The 14,982-nt window shown below is 37.7% G+C and overlaps 1 protein-coding gene across 2 annotated transcripts in view; it reads left to right on the forward strand.

Annotated features, from left to right (window-relative positions):
- Positions 1-8,487: 8,487 nt before the first annotated feature.
- The window catches only part of LOC117832794 (forkhead box protein K2-like), a 29,345-nt gene continuing 22,850 nt past the window's right edge, over positions 8,488-14,982 (forward strand). Inside the window, exon 1 of one of the 2 annotated variants that reach the window (XM_034712070.1) lies at positions 8,488-9,047. In XM_034712070.1, coding sequence (XP_034567961.1) covers positions 8,755-9,047 — 293 coding nt within the window. In that variant the 5' untranslated portion in view covers positions 8,488-8,754. The remainder of the gene's footprint in view (positions 9,048-14,982) is intronic. The other variant, XM_034712071.1, reaches the window with a different exon arrangement.

Genomic DNA, 14,982 nt, shown 5'->3' on the forward strand with positions numbered 1-14,982 from the left:
AACTATAGTTATTTGTTCCAGTGCATGCATGAAATATGTTATTTACATTGCAAAAAGTAACACCAAAGCTGGTGTCTTAAAGCCTCAGAGAGAAACATTCGGTTTGTGTTGATTGTGGCGCCCCCCTGTGGACGAAGTTGTACATCTTATATGCATTTCCTGATTTGTTCTGCACACCTGTGAGTTGTATTTTTTAACAACAAAGGGGAAAAAATGCCCCTCTGGCTGAGTAAAATTTAACACTTTGACTGACACCTCCAGCTACTGATTTTAAAAAACTTTAAAGGTGACATATCACGCTTTTTACATTAATATATATTGGTCTAAGAGATCCCCAAAACATGTCTTTAAAGTTTATGCTCAAAAAAACACTTTGAAATCAGATTTTGGTCTGCCTGAAAAACCCCTCTTCTTCAACCCTCCTCAGAACACTCTGTTTTCCCTCTGACCACGCCCCCTCAGGAAGTGGATGTGCCCTCGACTGTCCAGCACATTGATCTAATGTTTACATGTTGGCTGCTCACAGACCCACGTTACTTCAACACTCTGAATCTGATCCAGAATCTGATCCTGATGGAGAGGCGCCTGTAGCAGGACCTTTCTGAACCATTGGTCACAGATTCTGTGTTACTTGTTGTTTTATTTGTCAGTATGTAGACCTGTGTCTTGGTACACAGCTACGAACATGTAGCTATGTGGCTATGCTAACTAGTGCTAGCACTTATCCATGATAAATAAAAATCATCCACTAGATCTTCAAATCTGCAGACGTGGGGAGTAAAACCGACCTCTACCAGAAAGTCAGAAGGACCTTTCTGAAGGATTGGTCACAGATTTAGTGTTTCTTGTTGTTTTATTTGTCAGTATGTCGACGTGTGTCTTGGTACACAGCTAAAGCTACAGCTACAGCTACGACCTTTTTATTTACAGTCTATGGCTACGACATGTAGCTATGTGGCTAGGCTAACTAGCGCTAGCACTTATCCATGATAAATAAAAAATCATCCACTAGATCTTCAAATCTGCAGACGTGGGGAGTAAAACCGACCTTTGTGTTTATTAAGACAGCCTACAACTAGCATGCCTCCCTCCTAAGCTCCTTGTTAGCACACATGTGTGCAGGTAATGAAAAACAGGAGGAGGGGCTTGAGTTGTATTTTATACAGTCTATGGGCTGAACAAGCTCCGAGCTCTGACTCCGTGACAGACCGGATATTGTTGTTACGTAACAAAAACACGGAAGTCTGAAACGGCTCGTTTCAGCACACATTTACAGAAAGGTGGAGAAATCAGAACAGGGGCAGAATGGATTCTTTTCATTCTCGGGAGGTTTGTAGACAGGGACACATATTTCAGGTAGAGAACCATTCAAAATTCTATTTTGCATGATATGTCACCTTTAAAGAAACAATTCAACTTTAGGCTGATGATATCGTTTGCTTTTGTAGATCATGAAGAGGGCATTAATATTAATTCAGTCTTTTTTGTCACCAGCGAAAAAATCCTTACAGGAGCGTTAAGGACATGTTTTTTCGTAGGCTGTTTTTGCCTGACTATTTTTTTGTTTTTTTGAGGCATTTATTTCAAAATGTTCCCCCCAAAATGTTAAAAACCAGAGGTGACCGGGCCTTTGCAGTCAGGGCCCCGTCACTCTGTATTGAACTTTGTAACCCTGTTTTTAAAAGGTGCTATCTAAATAAATGTATTATTAATTTATTACCAAAGGGAGCTCAGATCTTGCTGCTGTACGCCGATCATTTTGGAGCAGACTTTCACAACACAGTTCAGACTGTTCCTGCCTTTCATAGAGAGACCATGAAACCAGCAGATAAAAGAAAAGATTAAAAGACTTTCAATGAAGGAGTGATGAAAACTGGATAAAATGTTTAATTTGACAGAAAGTCTTAATTTCTAGTTTCAAGCTTTTCAAAGAACTCACTTAGAATGACCAAAAAAGAGACATGGAGCAGTGCAGCATAAAGCAGTAATGGTAAAAATGAATGCCGTACTGCAAAGAGAGGCAAAGGCAAGGCAAGGCAGCTTTATTTGTATAGCGCATTTCATACACGAGGGCAACTCAATGTGCTTTACATTAAAACATTAAAAGCATTGGAGACATTCAGACAAGCATAAAAGAACATAATTAAAATAACAAATATGATAAAACAGAAAAGAAAGTTAGAAATATATTAAAAATTACATTAAAGTTTTAATTTAAAGTGAGTTAAAATAATCTAAGATAGGAAGGCAGTGGCAAATAAAAAAGGCTTAGTCTTTGATTAAAAGAGATGAGAGTTGGAGTAGACCTGCAGCTTTCAGGGAGTGTGTTCCAGATATGTGGTGCATAATGACTAAACGCTGCTTCACCATGTTACCTTCTGACTCTTGGGACTGAAAGCAGACCAGTACCTGATGACCTCAGAGGTCCACATGGTTCATACAGTAGCAGCAGATCAGCCTAAACCATTCAGTGCTTTATAAACCATCAGCAGGATTTTAAAGTCTATTCTCTGACAGACAGGAAGCCAGTGTAGGGATCTAAGAACTGGAGTGATGTGGTCTACTTTCTTGGTCCTTGTTAGGACTCGAGCAGCAGCGTTCTGTATGAGCTGTAGCCGTCTGATGGACTTTTTAGGGAGTCCTGTAAAGACCCCGTTACAGTAGTCTATTCTGCTGAAGATAAATGCATGGATGAGATGAGACATGTCCCAGCCCAAATTTTAACTTAGACATTCAGATTTTTCCATCTGCAGATAGTTTCGTGTATTTAGGAGAGCGTTCCCTTCGTTGCATGCCGTTACTTCCTTGTCTTTGAGAGCTACAGTGTGTCTACCTGCTGAAATACGCTCTCTGGTTGGTTGCGGCGTAAATCAAATAACCCTGCATGATAGTGCACGGACTCTTTCATAGGAACTGCTGAGCTCATATTGGGATCTGAATCCCATCTTGTGGTTTCAGAGAGCTTTTGACTCTGAGTTGATCTCCATTAGCGGTGACACAGCAGTCGCTACTCTTCCTGGACAAACAAGTGCTTACCAGAAAAAACACAAATACAATAAAACAGAGCAACAGAACCTTTGAACGCCCTTAATTCAAAGGTTTTTAACATTTCAGAAGCTGGTGTTTCATAACTAACTGTTTACTTAAAGCAGTAAGGTATCTGACTGTTTCTGGGATAAGCTTTATTAGGATGCTCATGTTGATGTAACATGCTGGGATTTGAATACATGCTGTGTTTGGGTATAAATCTGAGGTTTTCAGCCACACATGAAGCCGTGCTGATTCTTCTTGGTTCTGATTGTGAACACACTAATTCAGCCTTAAAATGGCTGATGAGTTCATGATGTCACCTTTCCTTTGGAGGGTTTTGTTGGTGCATGTCTCCCTCCAGTGGTCGGGGGAGTAAAGTCACAGGAGAAAAATACGACTGGTAACTCCTGTGAGGATGGAGAGGACCGGGACCACTGACACAGGGGTGTCACATGGGGGAGACAGTTCAGACAGATATAAAGGCTCATTAATGACAAGAGTCCTGGAAATATTAGTTTATATTTTCAATACCATTTTTTATTTCTCAGGGCCCAAATTTCCTGAGACCCCTGCACCTGAATCCGACATATATTTCTTGAATTTGCCATCTGTATATATATTTTAAAAGCAAGGCAAGGCAGCTTTATTTGTATAGCGCATTTCACTCAATGTGCTTTACATTAAAACATCAAAAGCATTGGAGACATTCAGACAAGCATAAAAGAACACAATTAAAATGACAAGTATAATGAAACATAGAAAAGAAAAGGATAATTAGAAATATATTGAAAGTAAATTTAAACTATGCATTTAAAGTGAGTTAAAATAAGCTAAGATAGGAAGGCTGTGGCAAATAAAAAAGTCTTGATCTTTGATTTAAAAGAGGTGAGAGTTGGAGCAAACCTGCAGCTTTCAGGGAGTGTGTTCCTGATATGTGGTGCATAATGACTAATGACTAAAAGCTGCTTCACCAAGCAAGGAGTGCAGTGTTTTAATGACAAACTATTAAAAGTTGGTAAATCTGCATTCAATCCTCAAGCTTTATTAACTGATTACTTATTCTGTAATGTGAAAAAATATTTAAAAAAATGTCTGTTATAAGTTCCTTAAGTCCAAGATGATAGCATTCAAAATTGTTCAAAATACAGAAATATATATATATATATATATATAATAGGGGTGCAACAATATGTGTATCTGTATCGAACCGTTCGATACAGTGGTCACGGTTCGGTACGCCCTATGAACCGAACGATACGCAATTTTATATTCATTTGATCAACTTCTGACGAGGATCTGCGCTCGACTCCTCTGGGCTGCATTGTCGAGCGCAGGTCCACTGAACTGCACGCTCCTCCCTCATTCATTCAGTCCAAGCTGGTCACGTTTGTTTTAACTGTGTTTCATATGGAAATATATATTTCACCACACGACGGGCTGCTGGGTTCATATGTTCACGTATGTGTGTGTCAGCGTGCGCCCGCAAGAGAGGGAAGCACGAGTGTCCTCTGTGGTTGCAGAGCAGAGTTGTTCCGTGGTCCTGTAGCTGTGTGCAGCTTTGTTGATAGTGATGCTAGGCTGGGTGATGTGGTTTTAAAGTGCGTCTATACATTACTTATTGTCTTATACTGCATGCTGTGGAAGACTTCAGCCTGATAGCGGACAGTGTTTTCCCTGCTGTTATATCAGAGGCTCACCCGCAGGGTCCCGCCCCCCTTGGAAGTCAAAGCAGAAGTGATTTAAGGTTCCCTCTCTCATAGATCAGGTCTATACCTTGTTCTTTTATTTAACAGACTAAATATCCTCATGTTATTTATCTTATCTACATGATGGGATGTCATTTCTGTCTCTACATGGTCGCGCGTTCACAATTCTCCTCTGTTCTCTGTATAATAAACTACAAGTAAAATAAAGGCATGGAATTTTTTTTTTTACTGTATCGAAAACGTATCGAACCGAACCGAACCATGAGTTTTGTGTATCGTTGCACCCCTAATATATATATATATTTATATACCAAAATTAAAAAATTGAAAAATTAGAAAGTATAGGGACCTGTAGCGGTTCTGGGGAGGGGCCAACAAGGGCCGGTGCCCCTGTAAAACTGAACCTGGACCCCCCTGTGCCGCCCCCCCCACCTCCACACCAAACAAATATTATACCATCAAAAAAGCTTCAGTATCGTGCCGATGTGACAGGTGGATCACATGCGTGTGGCGCTTGGTTTCAGTCCCTTTGAGCACTACACCGCCAGAAGGTAAAGTCAACATGCTCATCACGTCCTGCAGCTTAAAATAGACAACCATTATCAGAACTGCGCACTACACTCATGTTGAGTGTAAACAGCCAAGCAGCTGCTGTCAGTCTGCATTTTGATCTAGCACACAGTAGCATATATGTCTAGTATAAAGGGATGCACTGATGTTTTGCCAGTTTGTTCTCAGCCAGTCCTCACCATTCTCAGTCTCTTCTGTCAGGGTTGAATGTGTCCCTCTGACAACACCCTTGGCCCCAGCCTGGCCCCCTAAGTAAAATTAGTCTAGAACCACCACTGATAGTGACTGTGCCATGTTTGTGGGTGGATAAGATAATAAATTAACTAGGGCAACATGTAAATCCAACAGAGCAGTATAAGTCAAGTAGTACTATGTGGGTAAAGCCAAGGGGTCAAATAACACAGTGCATAAAGAATTCAAGTACAACAAGAGATAAATATGTACAAAGCTTGAATAAATAAAGGGTCACACTGAATGTAGAACAGCAATAAGATGATTTCTTTAGATGTCTGCTGTTTTCTGAGTTTAAATGTATAAAGTTTACAGCACTTTAAAAGAAAACTTGAATTTGAGTCTCTATGGACGTAGTATCCGTGACGTCACCCATAGCGCTAGCACTTTTCCATGATAAATACAAATCATCCACTAGATCTTCAAATCTGCAGACATGGTGTTTATTAAGACAGCCTACAACTAGCATGCCTCCCTCCTAAGCTCCTTGTTAGCACACACGTGTGCAGGTAATGAAAAACAGGAGGAGGGGTTGAGTTGTATTTTATACAGTCTATGGGCTGAACAAGCTCCGAGCTCTGACTTCCTGTTACAGACCGGATGGCGTTGTGACGTATGAAAAACACTGAAAACTGAAACGGCTGGTTTCAGCACACATTTACAGAAAGGTGGAGAAATCAGAACAGGGGCAGAATGGATTCTTTTCATTTTCAGGGGGTTTGTAGACAGGGACACATATTTCAGGTAGAGAACCAATAAAAAAACCCATTATGCATGATATGTCACCTTTAACAAAATATTGTAATTAGATCAGAGTAAGATATATTAAATTGACAGTTCAGATGCAAAGATTTCACTTCATTTTCTTTATTGAGGGGAAATTTCAAGTCCTTTGGTCTGACCATAGACCAGGGACGTCAAACTCATTTCAGTTCAGGGGCCACATACAGCCCAAGTTGATCTGAAGTGGGCCGGACCAGTAAAATCACAACATAATAACCTATAAATAACGACAACTCAAAATTTTCCCTTTGTTTTAGTGCAAAAAGGTACACGTACATTCTGAAAATGTTCACATTTAATGAGCCATCTTTCTACAAAAACAGCTGTTGTATTATGCAAACAGCAAGTAATCTATTTTCTCACTTTGAGAAAAAAAGTCCCGGTAAAAAAAAAGTGCTGTTCAGGTGTGCTCCCTCAGTGCTATGATTTTATGTGACCCCCAGAGGACAAATTTGAAATAGTAGTTACTTTTATTGAAAAACACTTAATGTCTTCTCTGTCATTTTTTCACTTTGCAAAGTCATTCCGCGGGCCGGATTGGAACCTCTCGCGGGCCGGTTTTGGCCCGCGGGTCGCATGTTTGACACCCCTGCCATAGACTGTATAAATAATGGACATAGTATCCGTGACGTCGGCCATCTGTTTCTGAAGCGCTGCTTTGAGGCCAATCATCGGCGGCAGCCATATTGGTGCTGTCGAGCGAGTGTGAGGTAAAGAGGCGGGCTTTGAGCCTCCTAGCTAACAGCTACAGTGTTCCCACCTGTCAATCAAGTCAGCTGTGCCTCTCATTGGAAGACTTGTAATCTCAATATGTTTGAAATTGCTGCGTTAGAAATAAATTCACACCCCTGTACGGTGTGTGCCGATCAAGAAATGAGCTATCCAGACTACCCTTGTCTTTTGTACCAGGCTGTAAACATGTTTAGTTCTGCTGTAAAGATCAGCTTCTTTGAATTGGTGTGTATGTGGTTTCTGGTAGTTCCAGTGCCAGCCTCTAGTGGATCCTTGATGAACTGCAGTTTTAAACACTTCCGTATTGGACTCATATTTTTAAACCGGAGGTTGCAGCTTGGATGGGACTCCAAATGTTTTGCATTATATTACCCTAAAAATGATGTACTTTAACGCATGCATTGCTTCTCAATTTTCTATTCGTCACTGATTGACAATTTTAACTGTGTCTTGTAAATTTCTACAACATTTTTCATAATATTGTACAATATTTCATCATGCACATGATTTACCAGCATGTTATTTATTTGCATATTTATAATTGTGGACATTTGAATCTCTAGGCAGAATGTTTTAGCTGTAGTAAAATCCTTATTGATGTAGACAAGCTTTGGTTTAACCTCAATGATGCGTTCACTGACACCATTAACGTCTGATCAGTACTTTACACCCTGTTAGAGGTGTTAATGTCTATTAGTGGCCTTGGCTGGTTCCACGCGCTCACGCACGCGCCCACACACACAACTTCCGCATAGACAGTCCCTCAGTGTTTACAAACAAGTGGCTTACAGATGGCAGGGTCAGTCACCTTGGTGGTAATAATAAGACCTGCAGGAAAGGAGAGCTCGGGTCTACAAAACCCTGCAGCCTCTGCAGCCTCACGTGGAGCAGGTCCTGTGTGTCTCTCGTGCACTGTGAATCTGTTTGCACTGATCACACACTGTAAACGAGGATCATTAAAAAAAAAAAAGAAGAAAGCTAACCTCATCATTGCAAAGTAAAAAAGATGCTGCAAAGAAGGCAGGGCGTAAAACCAGGCATGGATTCTGTAGTGGAAGAGGAAGCAGTGCATGTAATGTGGATTTACGCTGCAGCAAAAAGAAGCACAATCCTGCACAATTCTCTTCAGTATTCGGTTTATTCTTCATTTTAAATCAAATCTAGTGAGTTATATCCACGCATGATGGGTGGGATTTAATCATCTATCCGTGGAGTGGTTTCAGTGTGAGATTGCACGTGTAAACCGGTTGATCCACTCCCTTTTTTCCTGTGTGGTGTAAAACCCCCTGTTTTACTTCTCACCAGGCACCATATGCGTGCATTGCTGCTCTCCAACCGACCTTGAAAGTGTCCTCGGATTAATTCTCACCTCTGATTGGTTGCTGTAGCAGACCTGCATTGGCTTCCCTCGCTGTGATTGGCTGAGCGCGCTGTCAGTCACGTGATATCCGCCTCCTGCTTGCTTTGGTTGGATCTCTCTGCTCCCCTTTCTCTCGGCGGTGGGTCGGAGCCGCTGTCCCTGCTGCTGGCCTCGCATGTTCCCCTCTAAATTCCTGTTTTGAATTTGATGCCCCTCTTGTACATTTTGATTATTTCACGCCTCTGTTAGGCCACCACTCGGGCGTCTTATACACTGGTGTTTTACCCCCACCCCACCACCCCCCTCTCCTTGTATTCATCGTTTGGAGACTTACACCCGAGCATGGCCGTGGTGAGCGGATCGTCTGGGCCGGTTGCCCGGCTCGAGGGCCGTGAATTCGAATACATGATGAAGAAGCGCTCGGTGACCATCGGCCGGAACTCCTCTCAGGGCTCCGTGGACGTGAGCATGGGGCACTCCAGCTTCATCTCACGGAGGCACCTGGAGATTTTCACCGTCAGCGACGACGGCACCGGCAGCGGGGACTTCTACCTGAGGTGTCTGGGTAAAAACGGGGTGTTTGTAGACGGAGTGTTCCTCAGACGGGGCGCCCCTCCTCTGCAGCTCCCACGAATGTAAGTGAACATGTGGATGCTAGCGATGGTTAGCCGGTGTTCTGCTGAGTTTGGCTACTTGTTTGAAAAGTGCTACCCTGTGGGGTTTCCATTTCCAGTCGTGCAGATCACACAAGGATATCATTATTTTGATGTTTTGAGACATTTATATATTTTGTATTATAAATTAATGTTAGTGTGCTGCAAGAATGAGGCGGAAATGATAAGGTGAGATATCTGTATTGTCATTGTTAGGGTGTAACAGTGATATTTGTATGGAGAAATAGTCTAAAGTAAAGTATTTATAATAAAATAAAATGTGCAATAGGATAAATTATAAAGCTATATAAAAATAGAAAAAATAATGGAGTTTAAACAGTATAAACATCAACCTATATGTTTTGTTATACCATAATTAAAATATGTAGACCCCATCTTAAAGGCTGATATCACTCCCAGAACAGAATCACTGTATATCAATCAGACTTTATTTATAAAGAGCTTTTCATACAATGACATTGTAACCCAAAGTGCTGTCCATGAAAGCAACCTTAAAATAGAATAAATCCCACCCCACAATCCTATGGTTAAGAACACAATATATCAGAATCAGCTTTAGCTTTATTGGCCAGGTATGCTTGAACATACAAGGAATTTGTCTTTGGTACATTGTGCTCAATCTTGTACAAATGCATACAAATATAAATGTAATAATAATAATAATAGCATCAACTATAAACACAAAATAATAACAAATAGGCATGACAAATGTGTACAGGCTACAAAATAATAATATATATGCAGCAATATTAATAAAAACAATAAAAATAAAATAGATAATTACATACAAAAATAAAAAAGAAGTTGCTAAATTAACTGATTTTGGTTGGAACAATGAAATAATGCTTGAAAGAGAAGACTACAACATCATGTGTGTTCATGCAACCTTTGTTTACACTGCATGCTAGCTAGTTTCAATGCATTAGTACATCCTGCATTAGAGAAAGTGTAAACAATTAAAGTATCTCTATGTCAAAAGTCATAAGACACAATGAAGGCAAGCATTATAAGACAATTTAATGTTTTACTGTACTGTAGTGGCTTGTAAGCCCTATGTTTTGGCTCTGCGCATGTGCAGATTTGCGAAAAGCCGCTTTGTTGCCGTTTTCGATAGGTAGCACCTTTCGACGGAACACCGAGCGGCTAAAGTTAATAACATTGGCTTCATGTTGGGCCAGCAGGCTTCAGAGGACCACGTGTGTAGCGTGTTGGCGAGAATCCTGCACCCTGTCGCAAAGACCAGCTTCTTTGTTGACATTTTTTTTGCTAGCAAAAAGGTTGAATTAGCCCCACATTCTATCCTGTGGTTAGCTTAGCGTTTTAGCCGCATGCCACACTGCCTCTATAGTATGCTACACATCTCGACTCAGCGTGTTAGCCCTTAGCTGCGTGGGTGTTTTTGTTGATATTGATTCGTGGTATTTTTTTTTTTCATGAATTAGACACACTGAAGTCAGAAAATGCACAACTACTAACGCGTATTGTTGTGCATGCAGACATGTTAGCTTTAAGCTAGCTCTCTGGAGCTGGTGTGGAGTTGTGAATGGAGCTCCTCTCGACCCCTAAACGTAAACAAACCAGTAGGTCCCCGCCCTGCAGGCTCTCACAGCACAGCCTCAGGGACCTTTGGCCTCCATTCAAACACGCCAATGTTTTTCTCACCACTACTACAATATATAAATATATATACAATATATTAAATCCAAGAATTATGCAAGAATTTCTGCTCAATATTTGTTTGAAAATGGAAAGAGTAGTGTAGCTTCCAGCATGTGTGAGCTTTGTTGAGTGCTTCCACGTGTCTATTGTTTAAAATGAAATGTTGGTAAACAAACACAGGAATCTGCAGTGTGTGTGTAACTGGATAATAAGCTATCTGATTAAGTATAGAAATATATATATTACAGATTAAGATATGATAAATAAATCAGATGTGTTGTGTCAAAATATCAAGGTAAATTAAGCAACCAATTATACTCCCAATTCATCATATTTTAACATTTTCATACATTTTTAATTTATGTAATGTAAAGAAAAAAAATCTGTTTGAATTTTTTAAAATATATAGAAATATAATTATCTATCTAATGAAACAAAAATCACATATTTGCATGTTTTGCATCTTAAATAGATGGATATCTTTATTGTCATTGTATGGTGTAACAATAAAATACAATAGGAGCTGTCCTCCAGATGCCTGAGAAGAAATAAGACTACAGTAGAGTAAAGTATTAACTATAAGAAAATAAGCATATAGCTATGAAAAATACAGAGAGGCAGAGAAGGAAATATTAATATTTGCTACTTCTCTTTTTATGTAGTAGACATTCAATGTAATGGTTTTGGTCTGTTGTTTAAAGTGGTCACATGGAGGAAAAAAAAACTGATTTTTTTTTTAAAGCTGTTTTCATACATAAAAAACAAAAACAGTTCATTTATAGAAGTAATCAACAAATTTCCTTTTCAGAAGAATAAATCTGACATTTCAGAAACAAAAGTAAAACTTCAAAGCAGACAAAAGCTTGTTTACATTTTTACCAACCACTTTAATTAACCAAAAAAAATCTGATATTTGCATTTTTTTGCATCTCAAATATTAATATTTGCTACTTCTCTTTTAATGTACTGGACATGAAATGTAATGATTGTGGTCTGTTGTTTAGAGTGGTCATAGGGGAAATGAGTGATTTGATGTTTTAAGCTGTTTTCATAATAAAAAAGTTAATTTATAGAAGTAACCAATAAATTAGCCTTTCACAAAAATAAATCTGACATTTCAGTTACAAAAGTAACATTTAAAACTAGACTCTTGGGATAGAATCTCTGGCAAAAAAAACATATTTGACTGAAACACTAAAATATCTGCAGTTTTTTCAGATTAGTATTTTTAACATTGAAAAACTTCCAGGCAGTTATTTTATTAACTTTTCTTTTTTTTAAAAAAAGCCAAAATTTACATGGTTTACAGTTTTCACATTTTTGCAAATGAAATGCCTTTGCAGGGTTTCACTTGAAAGATCAACATTTACTGTGGAGCTAATCTGAATAATCAATCTCTGCATTGATTGAGGTCATATAAAAAAATATTGCAAATGAAGTCATATATTTAACAGGAAGAAAAAGTGGTTGTTTCAGCTCCTCAGATGTTCATAAGATTTGCTTCTTTTCTCTCTATATCATGAAGGATGCATGTGCTCAGTTTCCCTACAGCAGACTGTAGTTCAAACTTTGTACTATCAATCAATCAGACTTTATTCATAAAGCGCTTTTCATACAATGACATTGTAACACAAAGTGCTGTACATAAAAACAACTAATAATAGAATAAATTCAAAAAAGAAAGATATAATATAATTAAAATAAAAAGACCCCCCAATCCTATTCCCAACCCAGACTCCAAAACCACCCCACAATCCTAAGGTTAAGAACACAATATATGTAACAATAATAATAACACTGAAAATAAAAATTAATAAATTAAAAATTTATAAAAATTTGCTGAACCAACTGAGGAAATGCTCTCATCTTAAAGAGGAAACACAAGATGTAAAAACCCAACACAGGAAATGAAACTCACCAAAATAAAACATATTTCTAAGAAAATGAAACACAAATATTAAACCATTAAAATAAAATAAGATGCTATACTTAAATTTTAAGGAATAAATAAAATAAAATAAAATATATTTCTAAGATAATAAAGCACTAAAATATTAAACAATTAAAAGGAAATAAGATGCTATAATTAACATTAATACATAAATTAAATTAAATATATTTCTAGGAAATTGAAACACTAAAATATTAAACCTTTAAAATAAAATAAGATGCTATACTCAAAATAAATGAATAAATACAATTAAATAAAATATATTTCTAAGATAATAAAGCACTAAAATATTAAACCTTTAAAATAAAATAGGATGCTACACTTAAAATGAATACATAAATAAAATGGAATATATATTTCTAAGAAAAACGAAACACTAAAATATTAAATCATTAAAAGGAAATAAGATGCTATAATTAAAATTAATACATAAATTAAATTAAATATATTTCTAGGAAATTGAAACACTAAAATATTAAACCTTTAAAATAAAATAAGATGCTATACTTAACATTAATACATAAATTAAATTAAATATATTTCTAAGAAAATGAAACACAAATATTAAACCTTTAAAATAAAATAAGATGCTATACTTAAATTTTAATGAATAAATTAAATGAAATAAAATATATTTCTAAGAAAATGAAACACAAATATTAAACCATTAAAAGGAAATAAGATGCCGTACTCAAAATAAATAAATAAATAAAATTGAATATATTGCTAAGAAAATAAAACACTAAAATATTAAACCTTTAAAATAAAATAAGATGCTATACTTAAAATAAATGAATAAATAAAATATATTTCTAGGAAATTGAAACACTAAAATATTAAACCATTAAAAGGAAATAAGATGCTATACTTAAAATTAATACATAAATAAAATATATTTCTAAAATAAAAAAAGATGCTGTACTTAAAATAAATAAATAATACATTTAAATAAAATTAAATCAACAAAAAGTGACTCAAATTTGAACTAGATAATAAATAATTGTATAAATAAATACAGTATGGTGAAATAAAACTCAGTTACTATGTTCTGAAATGTCTAAAAATGAATCAGTTTAGTGAAGTTATTGTCACATAAATCTACAATGAAAATACATGAAAATAAAAACAACAACAACAACAAAAGCATATGGGGATTGAATCTCTGTTTGCATTTTGACCACCTAGTTTGATTTGTGATTTAAGCCCATCAGAAAGTCTCTGCAGTTTTCTCACTCAAGTCATTTGTAGCAAAGACAAACGTATCAGTCTGCCTCTGCCAACTCAGGCCACACTCCCAGCTCTGCTTTCTGCTATTGTGCAATCCCTCACTTCGAAAGTGCACAAGGAAAAACATGTTTTGACTTGATGCAAGTTCTGCACCACTAACTTTTCCTCTTGCACATGGATATTTTCTGCAGCTTGTTTTTCTAACATGTATCTGCCACATTACTCACAACCGCTGCGTGTGATTCCACCGGAGCAAGGGCAGGAGCGGTTTCAGGTTCATTTATCGATCGGGTCAGCAGCCCATAAAGAGCTTTTTAATCAGCAGAGGTCTTTACCACATGCACGTCCATAAGTAAGACACCACACACATGCTTCACTGTAATCCGCACGCGCCATAGAGGACTCTTAAACGAGCCAAAGATTGACAGCATGAGGGAACTCGCAGGGCTGCGGCCTAGGGGATGGCTCGCTTGTATTCCAGGGATTCCTCTTTGGTGATGTAAACAGACCCAGCAGAAAGGAGCAGCTTTCCCTCCCCCCTCTCCCTCTCCCTCTCCCTCTCCCACACCCTGCAAATTCTCTCCAACTTCTCTTCCTGTCTTGCCATCCTCTTTTGTTTACGTTCTGTTTCTCACAGGGCGGGCGGGGGTGATGATCAAGTGAGAGTTCTCTCAGTTGAATGAGCTTTGTTTGTTGCCATGCTTGCAGTGAAGCAACAACTGTTTTGTGTTTTGTAGAGTTCAGGCCTTATTGTTTGTACAGGAGGGAGAAAAAAAGGGGGGTTTATAAAGAGGCTTTGAGTAGGGTAATTAAGCTATTATAACCTAAATGCAACTCTAAAACATGAAGTCAAGTGGGCTTTTGTGTGATAGTGGGGTGAACATTAACAAAGGTGTCCTCATTTTTTCATAAATCTTCTAAACTTCAGTAGATTTTGAAAAGACAGGACCACATTTGAGGATTTTTAAACACATTTATCTCAAACTTTAAAAAAAGAAAACCTTACTTCACCTAAAACCTTTTTCCTCATTTCATCATACTTTCTCAAGTAGCCTCCAA

The sequence above is a fragment of the Notolabrus celidotus genome, chromosome 20, assembly GCF_009762535.1.
Source record: "Notolabrus celidotus isolate fNotCel1 chromosome 20, fNotCel1.pri, whole genome shotgun sequence".
NCBI lineage: Eukaryota > Metazoa > Chordata > Actinopteri > Labriformes > Labridae > Notolabrus > Notolabrus celidotus.